Below are 19,412 nucleotides of genomic sequence, written 5' to 3'. Positions count from 1 at the left end.
CTCTAAATGCTTGCAATGAAACCTCTGTGCATCTTACAAAAGAAATACACTGTTTCTACACATTCTCTCTCTGTGCAGATTGCTGTGGGTGTGGAAAGGAGTTTGAAAATGAACAGTCACTGGTGGCGTTAGACAAGCACTGGCACCTTGGCTGCTTCAAATGCAAAGTGTGCAATAAAGTGCTTAACGCAGAGTATATCAGCAAGTCAGTCCCAGTTTTACTAAGTGCATGAATGTGTTGATAAGTGCTTGGTTATGTCTTATGGTACAATACCAGCTGAAGAACAGTATCAGTATACCACATCGTAATGTTGATTATACGCTACTTTCAGGTTTTCAGTTTACAAAAAAATATTTATTGATGTTATAATAATAATAATAATAATAATATAAATAATAATGAATAGAGCGGTGGTGTAACGTTATATAATATTTAAGGATTTATTTATTATTCATTTAAAAAATATTTATTTACATTTTTAGTTTTAAATAAAACCTATATTTACCTATATTAACCTATATTTCATGTGTCTTGATGTTCTGCAGGGATGGTATTCCTTACTGTGAAGCAGACTACCATGCCATGTTTGGCATCCAGTGTGAAACCTGCAAGAAATACATTACCGGAAAAGTACTTGAGGTTTGTGTGTAATCTTAGTTAGATTGTGTACTTTTAATAATATTAAAGTCAAGATAGTACTCTTCTAACTTTCTTTATACACATTCATTATTGTATCCTACTTCTTGCCCTTACCTTAGAGAATTGTGGGTGTTCACAACCTCACCAATGAAGCATAATTACAGTATAGAACATTATATCATCTCATGTTGCCTCATTTTGACCTCTCACTTGTTTTGTTCTCTTTTACTCAAATTCTTTCTTGTTTATCTAGGTGCATTTCAAAGCTTTTTAGAATGTGTGTATCGGTGTGTTTATGCCAGGTCTTTGTCAGGAGTGGCACGCTGTTGCTATGGCGACTCTGTCCCATTTGCACTGCCAAAATTAGATCAAGCCACCACGTGATGTGATATTTCAGGAAGTGACATAGTGCCTCTGTCTTTTGAGTAACATGGGCTTTCTGCCTATATTAATGATCCTGTAGTGAGACAGACATCATGCCTGCAGCCTGATAATGAACTTTGAGAAACACAAAGTTGATTTAAGATGAATGCAGTCTTGCTGACACTAGCTGAATTTTCATCCTCACTCAGTACTAAATGAAGGTCATAAAATATGGCTGACCTTATGATGAAAATATTAAATTCATTTTATTTGAGTATGGAACACATGAGTTTGTTACCAGATTTGTGTCAGCTATAGTATCGTAATACAGCCTGATGTGGAGTATATCTGTAAACAAGATTATTCATCATTAGATTCATAAAAAATCACACATAAAATCTAGGATAGGATAGGATAGATTGTTTTTGTATATGACAAAATAATATTTGAATCCAGTCATATGACATTCCCACCAGAAACTAAATATGAGAGCATTGGTTCTGTCTGTGCTCCCCCTACTGTTCAAACACCGCTATTGCATAATCATCATTGGTATCAAGGCAGTGTTTCTGTTTTGCAGGCTGGAGAGAAGCACTACCATCCCACATGTGCCAGATGTGCACGCTGTGAAAAGATGTTTGGGGAAGGGGAGGAGATGTACCTTCAAGGTAATTTAAATATCACTTAAATGTTTTTTATCTTGTGTGCCACCTAGAAAGTTAAAATAATTCAGTGTATGCTGAGACTGCACCCAGTGATTTAGTAAGTGCACTGCATTTTCAGAGGATATTTCTTGTCGGAAATGGACAAGGTTTAGCTTTTAGAATGATTGAATGATGTCGATTGGACTAAAATAAAAGACTGCTGACTCATATAGCACAAGGGTGATTGATCGTGCTAGTTTGTGCATGAGAGTTTAAATGGGATAACACGACAGGGAAATGTAAAAAATGTAAAAAATGTCCCAGCAGCCACCACCAGTGTGTCCTTGAGCAAGACACTTTACTCCATGTTGCTCCAGGGGGATTGTCCCTGTAATAAGTGCACTGTAAATCGCTTTGGATAAAAGCGTCTGCCAAATGCCTAAATGTAAATGTAAGTGTATATGTTTATTTTAATGTATTTGTCTCTCTTAATCTTTTTTTAAACAGGTTCTTCAATTTGGCATCCACTTTGCAGACAGGCTGCACGCATGGAGGAAAAGAGCAAGGTAATAAAATAAAACCACTGGCTGTAAACAGAGGGAAAAATTTATCCTAATCTTAATCTATTGGACAACATAGAAAGTTGACAATAGATTTTGGCCGTGTTTGTGTTGAACCTTTTGTATAATTCCTTTAGTGAATCGAGCATTAACAATTTTGTATCTAAATAAAAGACAACAGAAGTCAGTGCAGTTTATTCTTATTGAATCCCCCCTAGACACTTTAAAAGAATATGTCTTTAATGCACATAAAGATTATTTTATCTATAATCGCAGGTAGAGCGTGAAAGGTGAAGAATTTAATAATAGCTTACAGTGGCAATTGAAACACACACACAGTTGTTTCAAATGAACACCGTACTAGTTTAGGTGCCTGACATGCTCAGAAACATATGCAAAAAGTTTAGACTTTTAACAGAAAATTTAGACAGGTGCATATTACAAGGTGATATGCAGTATGAGCTAGCCCTTCAATATAATAACCCTTTCCCTGCAGAAACAGGTGCGGATTCAGCTCAGTGATCTCCATTCCAATGTACCTGAGCAGGTGTGTGACATGCGGCCCCTCTCCCTTTGCATGGGCTTACTGTACCTCTCAACCTTCTTTCAGCTTTAATACTGTAGAACGCTCACTGAGGTCCAAACTGGGTCTCGCGGGCCACCGTAGACTACTGCCACATCCACCTGATCCTAATTAAAGCATCTCTATACATGCCACGAACTGATGCAAAGATATACTTTGATCAGCGATGAATGCATTACTAATGAACTCATAATATCACAACACTGTCTCTGTACTGTGTTTGTTGTTGTTTCTAAAAAGACAGACTTGCAGAAGTGCTTTGTATTTCTGTACTTCTCGATAAAACTGGCTGTGTATGGCAAAACACTAAACAAGTCTACTTTTCTGACTATTATTCAGTGAAAACTATTGTTACATTTACACAAAAGAAACAGCCCACAGGAATCTCTTTAACCTCACCAAATTGCCTGATATGATCATAACATGATGGTCACTTGATACATGAGTACGAATTCAGGTGAATAAAGCACACTTTTTTACTTGTTTGCTGGCCCTTGGTGCTTTAGTGTCTTTTGTTTTTTTTCTCACTTTGCATTTGTTTCCAGGTGACCAGAACGTCCTCAGAGAGCATCACCTCTGCTCCTGCATCCAGCACGTCAGGCTCCCCGAGCAGAATTATCTATGTAAGTGCGAACGATGGTTTTGAAGTGGTTTTACACATTTTATATTGAATATCAAGCATAGCGAAAACAAAAACACATATTGTGCTAAAATGAAGAAAGATAAATCTTTAAAAAATATTATTATCATAATTGATTTCTATAATAAAAGTATTTTTGGCATAGATTTTAATGGATTTTGAAGACGACAAGCATGACACGTTGGTTAAATAGCTAACAAATAACATGAATTTGCACCAAAATACAGTATAGAGGTGTTTTGTTCTCCCAATTAAAATATTTAGTTTCATGTCTTTACTGTTCATTATTGTTATATGTATGCATCATGCTGTTTATGGCTGTTGCTTTTCATTTGAATGGAGCCACCACCAGTGGGCAGCAACCCACGAGCCTGCAAATATTTGTTATGATACCGTGATGTTTTTCTGTCTGCTTTATATCTTCTTTCTGAAGGCAAAACTGGGTGATGAACTTTTGGACTACAAGGACCTGGCCGCTCTTCCTAAAATCAAAGCGATTTACAACATTGACAGGCCAGACATGCTCTCATACTCTCCCTATGTGAGCTACCCTGTGGAGGACAGAACCTTTGGGGAGGTACGAACACACAGCCTTATGCATTCTTAAATAAGTGGGAGTAGCTTTGGGGTATTTTGCTGGTGTGTTTCGTTTTGACAGGTGAAAGAATAAATCATGCACGATAGCATAATTTGCTGTCGACAGTGACAGCATTTTGGAACTTACTGTATGTGCCATAACCAGGGGCGGATTAAGGTGGTAAGGGGCCCCTAGGCTGCTATTTGGGAGAGGCCACACTTAAGGTGGCTTTCAGGTGCCTTTCACGCTTCCAGTTTAGTTCGGAAACGGTTTGCATGAAAAATCGCTAATGTAAAAGCTGTCATGCAAATTCAGGTGGGCACCAGGGTACCGAACCCTGCCCTTCAGCCGATTACAATGTATTAACTTCAGTAAAACAGATGTATGTAAGAGATAAACGTGTTGGTAATTTGACTTGGATTTGAGCAAGGGTGAGTCTGCATTTTTTGCGCTTTGCAAGTGGAATCAGAGCAGCAAATGAATGGTAAGTTTCCAGATTTAAATATAGTCATGATAAATAGTCTGTTTGCAAGCAGCAGAAAGCTCTGTAAGCGTACAGACAGTAAGACCAAGTGTTGCTCACTCTGGTTGCGCATAATAGCAACAAGTGAATAAAAACACCGTGTTAACTATCATGTATCATGCACGTTCGTGATGACGTTAGTTGAATGTAAAGGCACCAGGGTTCGATAGAATCAGGCTGAGACACCAAACCAATGCTCCGAGGGGCATCGGGAACGATTGCACTCGGACACACATTGAGAAAGGAAATACTACAGTGATTCCTCTACATTCTCCGTTGATTAGCAACGGCAAACACCTCTTTACTGACACACAAACCACTGTGCTTTATGTAAACTGTGTAGAAAACAAAGCCATAATTAAACACCAGCGTGTCATTGTGGAATATCTCCCTGTAATATTACCAATGATATGATGAGCTAACTGCTGCAACAGCTAAGGATCCTACTTCTGTTGTTTCAACCGCAGCACTGATGTTAGCCAATGCGAGCTGCTAGTCCTCCTGCTGCTATCTTGGTCACGTTGTTCTTTTAAGCTTTGTATTTTCTGTTTTTGTGCTCCACTATTGTGTTTTCTTTGAGACATTTTGCCACTATGCCGTCTAGCAAAAGCAGTGACGTAAATGAAAATGATTGACATGATTTCACCAGCAGCTGATTGGACAGATGTGACCCAAATGTCACATCTGTCCAATCACTGTCTTATTTTTTGCTTTATTTATTATGGGCCGATGAGGTTGTATTTTTTGTTGACGCTGAAGTAAATATAAAATAAAAAAGATCTTGCCAATCAGAGGCCCATAAACAGGTGGGGCCCCTAGGGTGCATTCTAGGTAAACCTGTGCGTTAATCCGCACCTGGCTGTTACAACCACCTAGTTTTTAAATCTCATCATCTTTAGATTAGATTAGATTCAACTTTATTGTCATTACACATATACAAGTACAGTGTAACGAAATGTAGTTTAGGTCTAACCAGAAGTGCAATTAGCAAGTGCAGATATACAGTGTGAATAAATACAGAATACAATATTAGGAAAATAATTTACGATGGGCATGTACTATGAAAATATGACAATCGGTATGTACTATGAACAATATATACAGAAGGCTATATACTGTGAACATTAATGTACAGGAGGTTATGAACAGATAACAATATAGACTATACAATAGTGCAATAGTGCAAGTGACTTGAGTGTGCATTAGTTACAGACATTAGCTATTAAAGTTACAGTGCAGTAGATGAGTTGATGCGGTTATTAAAGGTACAGTGCAGTACATGAGTTATTGAAGTTATAGTGCAATACATGAGTAGATGCAGTTATACATTTACAGTGCAGTAGATGAGTTAATGCAGTTATTAAAGTTACAGTGCAGCAGATGAGTTAATGTGGTTATTAAAGGTACGGTGCAATACATGAGTAGATGCAGATATACAGTCACAGTGCAGTAGATGAGTTAATGCAGTTATTGAAGTTATAGTGCAATAGATGAGTAGATGCAGTTAGTTATGCGATAGATGCAATAATGCAATAGATGAGTTTCAGTGCAGTAGGTGAGTTAGTGCAGTTATTAAAGTTACAGTGCAGTAGATGAGTTAATGCAGTTATGAAAGTAGTCCATTAGTGCAAATGAGCATTCAGTGTAATGTTCCTGGTGTGGAAGTGAGCAGTATAGAGTGCAAATGATGCAATCAGTTTAATCTCTAACTATCATCCAGGATCATTCCAGCATGGCTTTGCCAAAAAGAAGAGATGGACATGAGTCATTTTTTTTCTCAAGTAACACATAAAAATAAGTGCAATTGATTACCTTGCAAAATTAAAGGAAACAATTATTTTTATAAAAAAGTAAAGTTTAAATAAAACATACATTCCTTAACAAATGTGGTAGACCACCTACCTATCATAGTAAGCAGAAACACTAATATTTTAGGAATCTGTCAAAAAAAATTAAGTAAAAGTTTTTATCATTTATTAGGCAAATAACAAACTGAAACAACTATGAAAGATTTATACCTTAATTTAAAAAGTCTGAAATTAATCAAGCGTAATTCAATCATTTAAACCTATTTTTATATTAAGGACTGCAAGTAAATAACTGTAAGTGGGCATCTTTATAAAACAATTCAACAATTTATTATATCTTAGTATAAGAATTAAAACAAAAGAGCGTACACAAAAGATGTATAAAGCACATCAAAGTACATCTAGAATGTGAATAATTAGTCTTGTTTAAACTTACATCAGTAACCATTTCCAAATAAGATAACAACTTTCCTTTAAAAAAATATCAGTATGAATTTTAAAAGAAACTCTGACCAAGAACATCATAGCACATAAAAAATATATCTCTGTATTTATACATTATAAAACGTTTTGCACTGCTTTAACCAGTCGACTAGTTGGTGTACACCTGACTGGTTGTCAATTATTCATACTTATCCCTAACAAAAGCATTTTTTTTTAAACTTACTTTACAGTCGTGCAGGCTTTAGTCTGTCACTTTAGTCTGATTAGTGCATTCTGTCACTGCATTCAAGTCCATCTTACTCATTTGCTCTCTTTGTTTACAGTCACCCCAGCAACTTACCCCTACACCAAGTGAGGTACAGTAGAATTGACACAAAGAACCAGGCTCTATTATTGTCTCTGTGATTCCTTGTGTCCTTTGTGAACATTGTTGTTGTTTGATGTCATGAACAACACAGTGGTGTGTGTTTGTCATTATCCTCAGTTTGAAATCTGTTTTGTGGTCACCCAACGATCAGGCTATTACAAGTGAAGTAATAGTGGACTGATTATAGCCAGGTAGTGGTTTTATGTAGTGATAAGTCTTTGTTTCCTTTCCAGGCATTTAGTTTTCACCCGTATGCCCCAGTGCCATTCTGGTCACCATTTAATTTTGTTACGTGAGTAAGTTGAGTCTTGTAATTGCAGGCTAAAATTCTTACCCTTTGTTTGTAGGGAGAGGGGGAAAGGTCTCCCCGTCAGAGAAGGCCCTCCAGCCCAAGTTCCACCAGTTCTTTAGGAGGATACGGCCGATATACACCTTCCCGCTCACCACAGACCTATAGCAGACCAGGTATCCCTCTGCGCACACACTGATGCTCACTTTTAAAGTCCAGAATGTGATTCTCTCTAATTGTGCAACTACATGCGAATCTATTCAGTATGTTTGGTGTAATAGATCTTAAATCATGAAATGTTTTCCTACATCATCAAACAAAGTGTTGTATTCTAAAATAAAATCACTCAGATGATGTAGATTGTATCAAATGACGCTTTTTTGCAGCAACTCGGCTGTGATTCACAGAACAAAATGTTTGGAGCATCTTAAGTGTTCTGGTGTAGTTGCTTATCTTATGGCAGTTTTTTTCGGGTTTGGGCTCTTGCTCAGGGCAATGTCTGAGCATCAAATTTACCACCATTCCAGATTATTCCAAAACCCTGCACGTACCGACTTTGGGTAGGAATAGCGACCGTGGCATTGCCAGAGACTCCTCCCCACTCCCTCCTAGCAGTGGTAGAAACACTCCACAGGCGGGGGGCTGTGGTGTTGCCCTGCCCCTCAACCCAACTACCCTGGCTTTTCTCCAACAGCACAACTATATGCCTTATTTCAGAGGTACCACAGCTTTGCTCGAAGGCTTTGTACCAATCCAACGAGTGCTGCACCTGTGTGAAATTTAGTGCAGTTTATTTAAATGAGTGCTTGGAATTTTGAGATTGGTACAACTTCCCTTGTTTGCAAATGAGTGTGTTTTAGCAAAACAACTAACGTCACAAAGTGCATGAAGTTCTCTGGATTGCAACACTGAGCCACAGGTCGAGTCCCTTAACAATTAAAACTGCAACTGTTTGCGTGCGCTATTTTGAGTTGAAATCACTACCGTATCCTTCATCACCTTTCCTGAACAGGAATTGAGACAGGATTCAAACAGGAGGGAAAGTCTGAATGTAGGCCTAGGACAGCCCTGCACCTCAATTTGCCTTCTCACGGTAAACTCCTCTAGTCACAGTCTCTCTTTCGCTGTTTATCACCAATGTGTTACAGTGACGTAAGATTGTAGGTGTATTGCAAGGTTCAGTCTTGATTCCCCTGTTGTTTATGTTTGTTGTTATTGTGGTTTTAAATAGTTTGTACAATACAGTGATTTTGCATGTATACTGTAGTTTGTGGATATTCATATTTTAGTAGAAAGAGTAACTTTATGAATGAACAAAGATGTAAGATGACATCAGAATGCACTTTTTTGTGGTATTTGATGTTGTGGAAGGTGCAATTTCTCACAATAAATTTGATGTTGAGAGTTACTGTATGTACGTTTGTGCTAGTGTTGCCATTCAGTTTGTCATTTCTCCATTTATTATTCTCCATTTTGGAACGTTTTATCAAACATACAGTTTGCACGCTCTTGCCATCAATGTATACAACAACAAAAACTACTCAGACTGGTATTTGTTTAGAAGTGGAGATACACTGAGGTTCAGAAGTCTGCGATAATGGATTTTTTGCAAGGATATTATCAGCATGACAACTTGAAGTTTAATTAAGAAAGTAATGTAATCATTCCTCCAGCAAAAAAAGAGAGATCGCTCTCTCTAAACTGTGGCACTAAAAATGTTAAACTTAAAATAGCCTTTAATGCCAGATAACTTTTCTGAAAAAAAGAGTCTTAGAGAATCCTTTACATTCACTGATTATAAATCAGACTGGAGATTTTGGTTTTGTGGTTTCTGTGTTGTAAGTAGACAGAGCAGGAATAAAGTTTGCAGGAAAAGATTAAAGGGGTAAACCGAGGAGCTGTAATTTTAGACTGGTTTGCCGGTCTCGGCGGGAGAGTCTTCGGTCTTGTGTAAACCCAGGGTTGAGGTTGTATTTGGAGAGTTCAGTTCTGTTCTGTGATTGACTTACCGTCTAATTGACTTCTTTTTGGCTAAGGACCAGGATAGTCATTTGTGAAGTTGGCACTTGGATCTTATCATGGGACAGAAGAAAAACAAGGAATACTGCAGATGCAACATGCTGCATTACTGCTAGCAGAACTCGACGCATACAATGCACTGTTGGTATTGAGACGGATGTGTATCTCTATTCACTATTTTTATAGGCTCTCTTTTTGAGAGAACGGTTTTCCCATAGTCCAGGGTGAAACAGCACTTTGTGTGTTTAATGGTGTATGCATGTTTCTAAATGAAACTGTGTGTGTGTGTGTACGTGCATGCGTGTGTGGAAGAAATGGAGGAAAAGAATGACAAGAGAATAAGTTTAATATTTGTGTAATATTCTTTTTATATACATTATATGATTATAATTATTTCATGTCCTGAAATTGCCAATTCGCACCATTTCACAAATAGAATTTGGCTACATAGAGTTGAATGAGAGATTCTCTCTCTCCCTTTCTTTTTCTCTTTGTATCAATATATTAAAATATCGTTATAAAATATTGTGTGTTACCAATATTTGATCTCTTTCTCTGAAGGTGCAGATAACCTCACAGTTCAGCGTGCCAGTGACAGTCATTGGCTATGTTTACCTGCACCCATTTTCAATCCGAACAATTCAGTCTGATTGCAGATTATTGTTGCCTTTGCCTTTGATGGTTATCATTTCAAACCGACTCAGTGACAGACGGCTCTTTCACAAGATTGAATCTATAGCGATGCCCGATGCTTAGTTGCATTTGGCTCTTGAAATTCGAACACATGCCATCAGTACTACAAACACAAATTGCAAAACTCAAAAGCAAAGATAAATTTGTGCCTTTAAGGCTGCACTGTGAGGTTTATTGAGGTTTGTGATTTGAACACAAGTCAAATGTTTTAACAACCCCTTCCACTCTTCTTTTTCTTCTTTTGTGTCTGCTGTGACCTTTACCCACCCGAGGCAGTGAAAGTGGGCGGAGCACCCCCAGTCTCTCCACCTACTCTGATGGCAAATCTCCATCAACTGCGTATGTGGCTGCCCCACGACATTTCCATATCCCAGGTAGGCCTGCTTTAGTCCTTGTTCCTCAGCTGTTTGTTAAAAGCAGCATTGTGCTGTGCAACCAAATTTGACCCTTTTCACATCCTCCTCTGATATTTTCATTGTCCTGAATAATGCTAAATCCTCTCTTTTTTCGACAACATATACGCCATTTATTTGTATGAAATAAGATGATGTGCTGCCAAATCTTTTCTAAAGATCACAGCCATGTTTGTACCCTGCATTCATTGCATGATTTGTGTCAGTGCAATTGTAATTTATTGTTGGATGCAAAGCCCTATTTTTATGACACATTTGTTATTCTCATTGGTCCTGGAGATGATTCAAATAAACCTAACGGTCATTGTCATGTGTTTTCTGTCCATTTTTTCCCTATATTTTAATGACGTCTATTGTTTCCAGTGCTGGCACAAGCTGAAACGGCTCTTAAAATGACCCACATGTGTTTCATTATGTGACTAATTTTTCCTAGGAGTAATGGCTTAGAAGAAGACGTGAGTTTGGGATGACCTAAACCTAAACAAGCTGCAGATATACACACACTGAGTTAATTATTAAGATATTGTGTCATTGCAATTACACCATTTATCTGCCCGTTTTCCTTTTGGCTTCGGTTTATTTTAGGGTGACATTTACGTACACACAGTTCTGGAGTCTCTGGCACAGCATGCTCTCAATGAAGAAGAAGTGTTTATAATATATACTGTAACTTGAATTTAGACAGCAGACAAATCCACGTTTACAATCCAAGCCCAGGAATTTGCTTGATGGTTGCATGCTGATCGTGAAAATCTACCATGCATGATATTGAAATGAGATCTGTTAGAGATCATACACAGCATTTTCGGCAATTTCTTTTGCCCCAATTCCATTCTATGATAACTCATGCTTTTTTATATACCTTCATGTTTTCTTTCTTATTCTCTTGCTTTTCCTCTCATTTCCGCTCACATTTTCTCTCTCTCTCTCTTTCTCTCGTTCTTCCATTCTCAGAGGAGAAAGTCAAAGATAATATCTTTAGAAAACCCCCTATCTACAAACTGCATGGTACAGTCCAGTCTTCGTACATCAGTGTCTTTTTGCATGGTCATGTGCATGTCACCATTGGTACCTGTTACCATGGAACCCTTTTACCTTTCTTCTGTCTGCTGGTTTCCATTTCAGCTACTTGTAAACATTACAAATCCCCCCAAAAGTTTAGGATTTGACAAGGTACTTCTCATGCAGAAATCAGTATAGAATTAAAGAGATAGTTCACTCAAAAATGAAAATTCTGTCATGAATTACTCACTCTCAGGTTGTTCCAAATCTGTATACATTTCTTTGTTTGGTTGAACACAGAGAAAGATATATTCGGGCGAATGCTTGTAACCGAACCGTTCTTGTACCCTGTTTACTACCATAGAGGAAAAATTACAATGGTAGTCAAAAGTGCACCAGACTTCTTCCTGTAATAACTATCTATACACATCGATGTACATTTCTTTTGTAAATTTTTATTACTGGTTTAGCCTGACATGGAAACAGCAGTCAGACGTGTTCTTTATTTTCATTTTGTGCCTCTCTTCATCCAAACATACTCATTTGTCAGTTGCAGGCCACAGTGTCTCATTTGTCTCTGGTCTTGTGATTTAGATGTTAAACAACGTTTGGTGTCTATGTAACTCAATGGTTCTTAGTAAAGTCAAAGGCATCTGTGTAACTCATTGTGATTTGTTTGAAGGCATCTCTGTAGCTCATTGTGATTGGGTGTAGAGGTATAAATCACATGATCGTTTCTTTTGATCTTTTTTTCCTGAACTTGCACCTTCATCCTTACAATGACATTGCGTTCAGTTGTGTAACTTATTTCTGTGTCTCCCTTAATGCATTCTGAGATCTGTTTCATCATTTCAAATCAGGCTACAGTGATAAAATCAAGTGACATATGATTTATGGGATTTATATATGTTAATTCACATTTTTTGTCCTTGCCCGATGTTGTACTGTACCTTGCATGGTGTGATGTGTTTCAGTGTCACTCAAAAACACTCAAAGCTTCCATTGGGGCTTATTTCAACTTTTTTACTTTGCTGCAGCTTCGAGAACCTCCTGGCAAGATGGCGATGACATAGACAGAAAGGTGATTTATACATTTATACAAACATCTCTGTGTCTAGATTTCCAAACTTAGAAGTTCTTTTACATCTTGTATTTCTCTTGCTTTATATATCTGCCTGTCGTTTGTTTGTCATTAGACCAGAACAAGTTGGATGAACCTTAAAGGAGACATTGATGGACAGTCTCCAGACATGGACCCCAGAACCTCCACCCATAGCTTGCCCACTGATATATCCCAACCCAGTAAGTAAACATAAGTGATTAGGGATGGTAAATAATGTCACAATCGAAATGTAATATATTAGATTAATATTTATTTTACGAATTAAAGTTTAGCTCTGGGAGATTTTTTTTTTTTTTTAACTAAGTCAAACGTCAGGATTTACATAAATTCATCCAACAGAAATATGAAAGACTCAAGTGTCAAGAGACATGAAAACTGTGATAAAAATCAATACAAATAAATGTTGAACTTTTCCCAAATACAATTACAAAAAGTACTGTTGTATTGCTTAAAAGTTCATATGAACTTGTTGATCATTTTACATAAACACATAAAAGTTCATTCAGAAAAACTGAAAATGGTCTTTGAATGTAAACATTTTCTGTATTTACTGTCTAATGTAAACTGTGTAACCAAACTCTTCTTTACAGACTTTCCATACAACAAGTCTGCTTCATTGCCAGGATACGGCCGGAACGGCATATTTAAGGTAAATCTGTCCATAAATACTCAATCAGGATAATTACACAGGAAAACACGCTGCAAACCCTTCAGACTATGCATCTGTTTGTGATCTTTCATTCTGCGTGTTTTGGAACATACGTGAGCTGTGATCACATGCTGTCACTCCCTCTCTCCGCAATAGAGAATCCTAATATTTGATCCTAGTTGGATTTGTCAAATCTAGCTTATGGGACACAATATGGTGGTCTAATCACACACATGGATCATGACACACATTACATCTCAGACAGTTTGAAGATTTAGCTGAGAATGTCTTGATGCATAAAGCCAATGTCAATGCGGGTGTGCTCGCGTGCTTTAAAGAGCACATCTAGTTTCCCACCCTTTGGCGGTTTTCCATGTTTCACTTTGATCTTGAAATTGAAATCTGGCCCCTTATACAGGATGGCTCATTAGCGTATCCACTGCAAAGAAGAACTAGATCCGTTTCCATTGCAGAAAGCCCAGACACACCTATTCATTAACAAATCAAATTCAGATCTTTTATCTCTGATGCATGTGTTCTGCAAGTCTCTCCTGTGCACTAGGTGGCAGTGTGTAGCAACAGTTTTCGCCCCAGGAAAATATACTACTTGAAAACAAAAAATATTCTTTGTTTCTAATGTGTCACATTTCTTCACCCTTACTTTACCCAAGAGTCATGTGAAAGGAGTGGTTCGTAGATCAATATTTGTAGCCAGACACACCAGCAGGCTCCAGCCCTAAGGACTCAAGCTGCTGTCTACGTTAGTTGTGAAAGTTTTTCTTTCATTTCCTCAGGTTAAAGGTCACTGCAGCCAGTTTCTGTGTTTACACATGATTTTGGTACTCCCACGGTTTTGCGTACTCATAATAGATGATGTTTATACTCAATACCGGGAGCTATGTGGCATTAAATACTGAACCATTGCTTTATCGTCATTGTGAACATAAAATGCATCCTTAACTTGACCATTAAATACTGTCGTCATGTCCTGGTCATTTTTAGGCAGCAGATCTTGGAGAGGATGATGTAGATCAAGACTCCACGTGGAGTGGAATGAGAGGTGAGTGTGAATTGAATTTACAGTATATTGACAGAAGATGAGATTTCATTTGTTTCATATACAAAGACCTGATGGTAATATTTTCTATCGTCCTCTTTTCATTTGTTTTCATCGATCTCATTCCTGTCTTCTCCTCCTTCTCAGAGTACAAGGTAAGTAACAATAACATAAAAGAGAATGTTTTTTATGCTTTTTCTAAGCTTCTGCACTTTTTTAATGTGTGACTTTAAAATGTAATTTGATTGGCTATCAATGTTTTAGCTATCATTGGTTGAATGAGGTCGCTCTTAAAGTGATCCCAATTACATCATTCAATATTTATTTGTATACTTATGAAGAGGAATTAAATTTAGAAAGAAAAAAAACCTTACGTTTATGCATTTGGCAGACAAGCGACTTACATTTCATTATCCTATACATTTATACTTCGGCATTTGCAATCCCCTGGGACCGAACCCACAACCTTGCGTTATTAACGCTATGCTCTTACCACTGAGCTACAGGAAAGCACACAATAATGTTTTTTTGAACGCATATTACCTGGGAGAATTGATCATTGTTTATAAAATTGCCGATATTGCTGTGTTATGGAGCTTCTTGAACATCTGTGTGTTTCAGGTTTACCCCTATGAGATGCTGAGTGTGACTCACCGGGCCCGTGTAAAACTACCACGTGATGTGGACCGCACCAGACTGGAGGTAGCTAACACATACTTGCTTTAATCTATGTGCCTGTTTGAGACTGGCTCTTAAACAACACAGATGAATTACGTCGCTAGTTTATGTTTAGTAGGTTTTGTTTACTAGTGTGACAACACTGGCAATTTGAAGCAGACCAGCACCATCCCAAACTAAAATTATATTTATGATTGATGACACTTATGTTATGATATTGCTGTATAAAATAAGCTGTGCCACCTTCTTCATGATTTAGCACACGTTCTCTTCCCGTTCTTGGATTTAAGTTGATCAGGTGTTTCATTATAATTGTGTCAACATTCATCTGTAACTGGGTCAAAGAACAGCAGAAGGCAGCCAGACGTGGAGTTCATAGTGTATGTTTGTGTGTATGCATGAATGCACATCTGCCTGCGTGTGTGGATTGTTGGACCACAGTCCACATGCCCGCAGCCAACACATAATATATCTTCTGTGTTCCTGAACATTTTGTCACTGCTTCAGTGGGTTTAGTTTAAATGGAAAAGGGAGGAGATATCTGGCCCGCATTTACCTTCATTGTGAGTTACGGGAGATGCTGATTTATTGATCCCATTCCCTATAACTCTTCGCTTGGAAGTGCTGTGGTCGAAAAATGCAATATCACAAAATGCATGCGAGCATTAGTCTAGGATATAACCCCATTTTAACGTCTGTTTGAATTTAGCGTGATATGAGACAGTTTCCCAGCAGGGGATGTAAACTTTACAATGAGTGATTTAAGCATCTGTTTGGAAAAGTGCAAGATACCCACACATCTGCAAGTGTTACAGTATCGTGTACGTAAGGGCCTGAAAGAATAAAGATTTATACAAATCCATCCTGGAATGCATTAAAACCAAATTGAGGTCACTGGCTTTAACGCCTGGCAACAACAGTGCTTCTCATAACCCTGATTGTGCGAAAAGTGTCCTCAACAATCGCAAAGCTTATTGACACATACATATAGATGGTTGTAATTATTTTTTAAATTATGTCACTTTTCCGTCTGTCTTGAATTTATATTGACGTCGTCTCCATGCAGATATTGTTATCAGAATAAACAAAGTGTTTAGAAGTCTGGCAGAAGTCCACTGGGTTTGTTCTGATTACAATTTCTGGAGCCCTTTGACAGGGTTATTTTAGGCCTAGTTTGTTGACTACAGCATGGAGCTATTCTACGTACTTTGAAAAGTACTCATTTTTTTCGATTTTGCAGGGTATAATGTGTCTAAATATAGGACCTAGTTAATGGTTAAGGCAATGGTTTTATACCAAATTTTTATGGTAAATCGTATTACAAACAGGGCTAAAGCAGGTGGAATACTTCTCTTATTATAGCCAATATTTTTTTTCAATATGTGGTCACAGAATTTTAATAATTTATATTGTATAATCACAGGTGAGATCTAATTATATTAGACATCAATGAGATTAAATGGAGCAAATTTTTGGTCTCCTGTGTCTCATATATTTCTCCGGAGAAAAAGACCCAAAAATTTCAAAATATGGTCTCAGTTTCAGAAGTTAACTTCACTGTTTTGTGGTCAAACGAATTCACAGTGAGATATTATCACGATATTCATTTACAGTTTTTTTAAATGATAAAATAATGCTATTAGTCAAATTCAACTTTAATAGCTTGTTTTGAGTTTCCTCTTTTTGTAACTATTGTGTATCCGTCTTAAGGCAAAACTTTAAACAGGTGATGCATTATTTACAATATTATCACATGTGGATTTAACACAGGATCAATAGGCATGGATTTTATTATCACAATTATTGACAATACTGGTGTATTGTGATACCCCCAATGTAAAGTAAATAAAAGTTTCACACCTTCACAATTCTCATTTCAGAGACACCTGTCACCAGAGGACTTCTACAGTGTGTTTGGGATGACCATTGAACAGTTTGACCGTTTGGCCCTGTGGAAGAAAAATGACCTGAAGAAGAAAGCCCGATTATTTTAAACCTGACGAATTTCTCGAAGGAAAGCAAAAATAAAGAGAAAGCCCAGTCTCTCGCGCCCTGTGTGCAAGGAGGGACGAGAGTGAGAAATATATATGCACCTCCATTCTGCTGCGTAGCTGCTGTCATCCCATCTCACGCCGAGTAAGACGGAGTACGTCGAACCGCTTTAACAACTATGACGATGTTTGTCACCTAGCTTCGTGTGTGAATGCCTCACCATGCAATCTGAAGGCCACTTTGATGTAAGAGAGACTGGAGTCAGAACTGAACTGAGCTCTCCAAGGCTCTCCTGGTTTATCCTCTTGGGTTGTATTCTTCCCCCTCCTGTCTTTGTGACTACTGCGTTGTTCTCACCCTCGATATCGCTATAAGCCTCATTCTTTACATTTTCTACTGCTGATAAATCTGGCTGTTCAGCTATGCTGTTTTTAAGCTGTGTAATACTGTCTGTCTGCCCATATAGATGTCTCCTTGTATGTCTCCTTTGTCTGCTCCTAGGGTGGGAATTCACTGAATGATATGTGTATGTCTCATAGTGCCCGATATTTCTGTTGATTTAGCGCCTGGAGATTGGCCAATCGTTCAAACACAGCCAAAAAAATCTGTGTTGAACACAGTTCGCATGCCACAATTCTCATTGGGGTCTTTTAGGGGCTGTGGCACACCATCCTATTCTGTCATACTGTACTAGAAATGTACAGCATCACTCACAAGCATCACTTGTGAAATCACTCTAAATTTGCTATAAAAAATGTGAATGCTTTCGTTTCATCATAATTGAACAAATCATTTCTGATCGATAAAACACCTCTATTTTAAATTAAATTAATTTGTGATTTAATAGCGCAAATTGCTTCTTTGAATAAATTCCACCATTTTTTATTTACATACAGTATAAAGAGAGCTAACGTAAATACAGTGGTGCTGTTCTATCGTGTTTAGCACCTGGGTTGTTAGCGTCACGTGAATTCACCTCATCTTCTGTCTTTCTGTCACTCTGTCTCGCTTGTTTCTCTTCAGTCCTCCAAATATCCAGCCACTGCTTGGACTGTAATATCGATCATGTAATATCAGCTTGTCTTAATATCAGAAGCTCTTTCATTCATTGCTTAAGCATGACCAAAGACTCAGTCAGAGCAAGGAGTCAACTATCTTGTGATCAAAGCACCTTATAGTTGATGCGTTTAATAATCCTTAATGTTCCTGCGAGCGCTGATAGCTGGAAAAATACGTGAACTTTACTGTGTTACAATATGTATTGGTTTCTTTTTTCAGGTCAATGTGAGATACATTATTGGATCTATATGACAGTTAATCCAAGGTTATCAATAAGACTATAAAACACATATTCTCTCTATGCGTGCACAATATAATATTAGGATCCTCTAATCAAATACATCAGGCATTGGACAATGCATTCATCTTTGACATTGTTCTATACAATTCAGCAAAGAAAACCCTTCAGAATATTTTTGTAATTTTTTTATTTGATACTGAGGTTTGCTGGATATTTTATTTGCTCTTTGCAAATAATTGAAGCATTGACTTTAGCATGGAGCCATGCCAAAGGTGAAATATTCTGAATAAGTTAGCAACGCTGATATAACACAAGACTTAACAAAGCATGCAGTTCAATGGCGCTTCATTTTACACCCAAATACGATTGAATGTGTTCAACTTTTGTTTTTATTCTTAAATGTGTGTGCAGTATAATAAATGTCTGTTACTCTGATCTTGTCAGCCTGTTAAGCATGCACAGAATATAGAAGGAGTATCTTGTAATGGCTTAATACGGAATTGATCTTCAGAGTAAAATTATGACGTTTAATTTCTTGAGATCTTTTGGTAATTGAGACTGAAATCAGTGTTTGTTTTCGTTCAAGATTTTCAATTGTTTTTTTATTTTATTTTTGCTTTGCTGAAGACAAATTGAAAGTATTTTTGGTTCAATTATACAAATATATTACTAAAATCCTAATAGGCATCCTATTTGAACTGCACAAACCGCTAGATTGTTTTTCTTCATTGTTGATTGTAAAGGAAGTGAACTTGTTCGCAAATAGAAATCTGTTTTTCTGTTTGACCATAATGTAAACATTTTCATGCAGTTCAATTCGCAATCACCGGTCATCCCAAAATCCATTGTTCTGCGAAACATACAGTAAAGCTTGTCTTCAACACATTAATGTGTATCGGTCTGTAGTGTACATGCATTGACTGTGTCTGAATGCGTATGAGGAAACATGCCCTGATGAACAATGTTGAGCTGCGGAGGACGAATGTGTCAGTTTTATTTAAACAGCTGGAGAAAAGGGAAAGCATGTGGGCATGTATGGTATTAGCTG

The 19,412-nt window shown here is 37.5% G+C and overlaps 1 protein-coding gene across 1 annotated transcript in view; it reads left to right on the top strand.

The window, feature by feature from the left end:
- The window catches only part of ablim2 (actin binding LIM protein family, member 2), a 39,398-nt gene extending 20,149 nt beyond the window's left edge, over window positions 1–19,249 (top strand). The window contains exons 5-22 of the mRNA XM_056770712.1: window positions 79–205; window positions 547–640; window positions 1,584–1,671; window positions 2,155–2,213; window positions 3,336–3,413; window positions 3,864–4,007; window positions 7,106–7,138; window positions 7,497–7,614; window positions 7,966–8,157; window positions 10,423–10,524; window positions 11,518–11,571; window positions 12,603–12,646; window positions 12,762–12,867; window positions 13,279–13,337; window positions 14,340–14,397; window positions 14,542–14,549; window positions 15,016–15,096; window positions 16,953–19,249. Coding sequence (XP_056626690.1) covers window positions 79–205; window positions 547–640; window positions 1,584–1,671; window positions 2,155–2,213; window positions 3,336–3,413; window positions 3,864–4,007; window positions 7,106–7,138; window positions 7,497–7,614; window positions 7,966–8,157; window positions 10,423–10,524; window positions 11,518–11,571; window positions 12,603–12,646; window positions 12,762–12,867; window positions 13,279–13,337; window positions 14,340–14,397; window positions 14,542–14,549; window positions 15,016–15,096; window positions 16,953–17,066 — 1,559 coding nt within the window. The 3' untranslated portion in view covers window positions 17,067–19,249. The remainder of the gene's footprint in view (window positions 1–78; window positions 206–546; window positions 641–1,583; window positions 1,672–2,154; window positions 2,214–3,335; window positions 3,414–3,863; window positions 4,008–7,105; window positions 7,139–7,496; window positions 7,615–7,965; window positions 8,158–10,422; window positions 10,525–11,517; window positions 11,572–12,602; window positions 12,647–12,761; window positions 12,868–13,278; window positions 13,338–14,339; window positions 14,398–14,541; window positions 14,550–15,015; window positions 15,097–16,952) is intronic.
- The last annotated feature ends 163 nt before the right edge of the window (window positions 19,250–19,412 follow it).

The sequence above is a fragment of the Triplophysa dalaica genome, chromosome 17 (assembly GCF_015846415.1).
Source record: "Triplophysa dalaica isolate WHDGS20190420 chromosome 17, ASM1584641v1, whole genome shotgun sequence".
NCBI lineage: Eukaryota > Metazoa > Chordata > Actinopteri > Cypriniformes > Nemacheilidae > Triplophysa > Triplophysa dalaica.
This window is presented reverse-complemented; position numbering and strand designations above follow the sequence as displayed.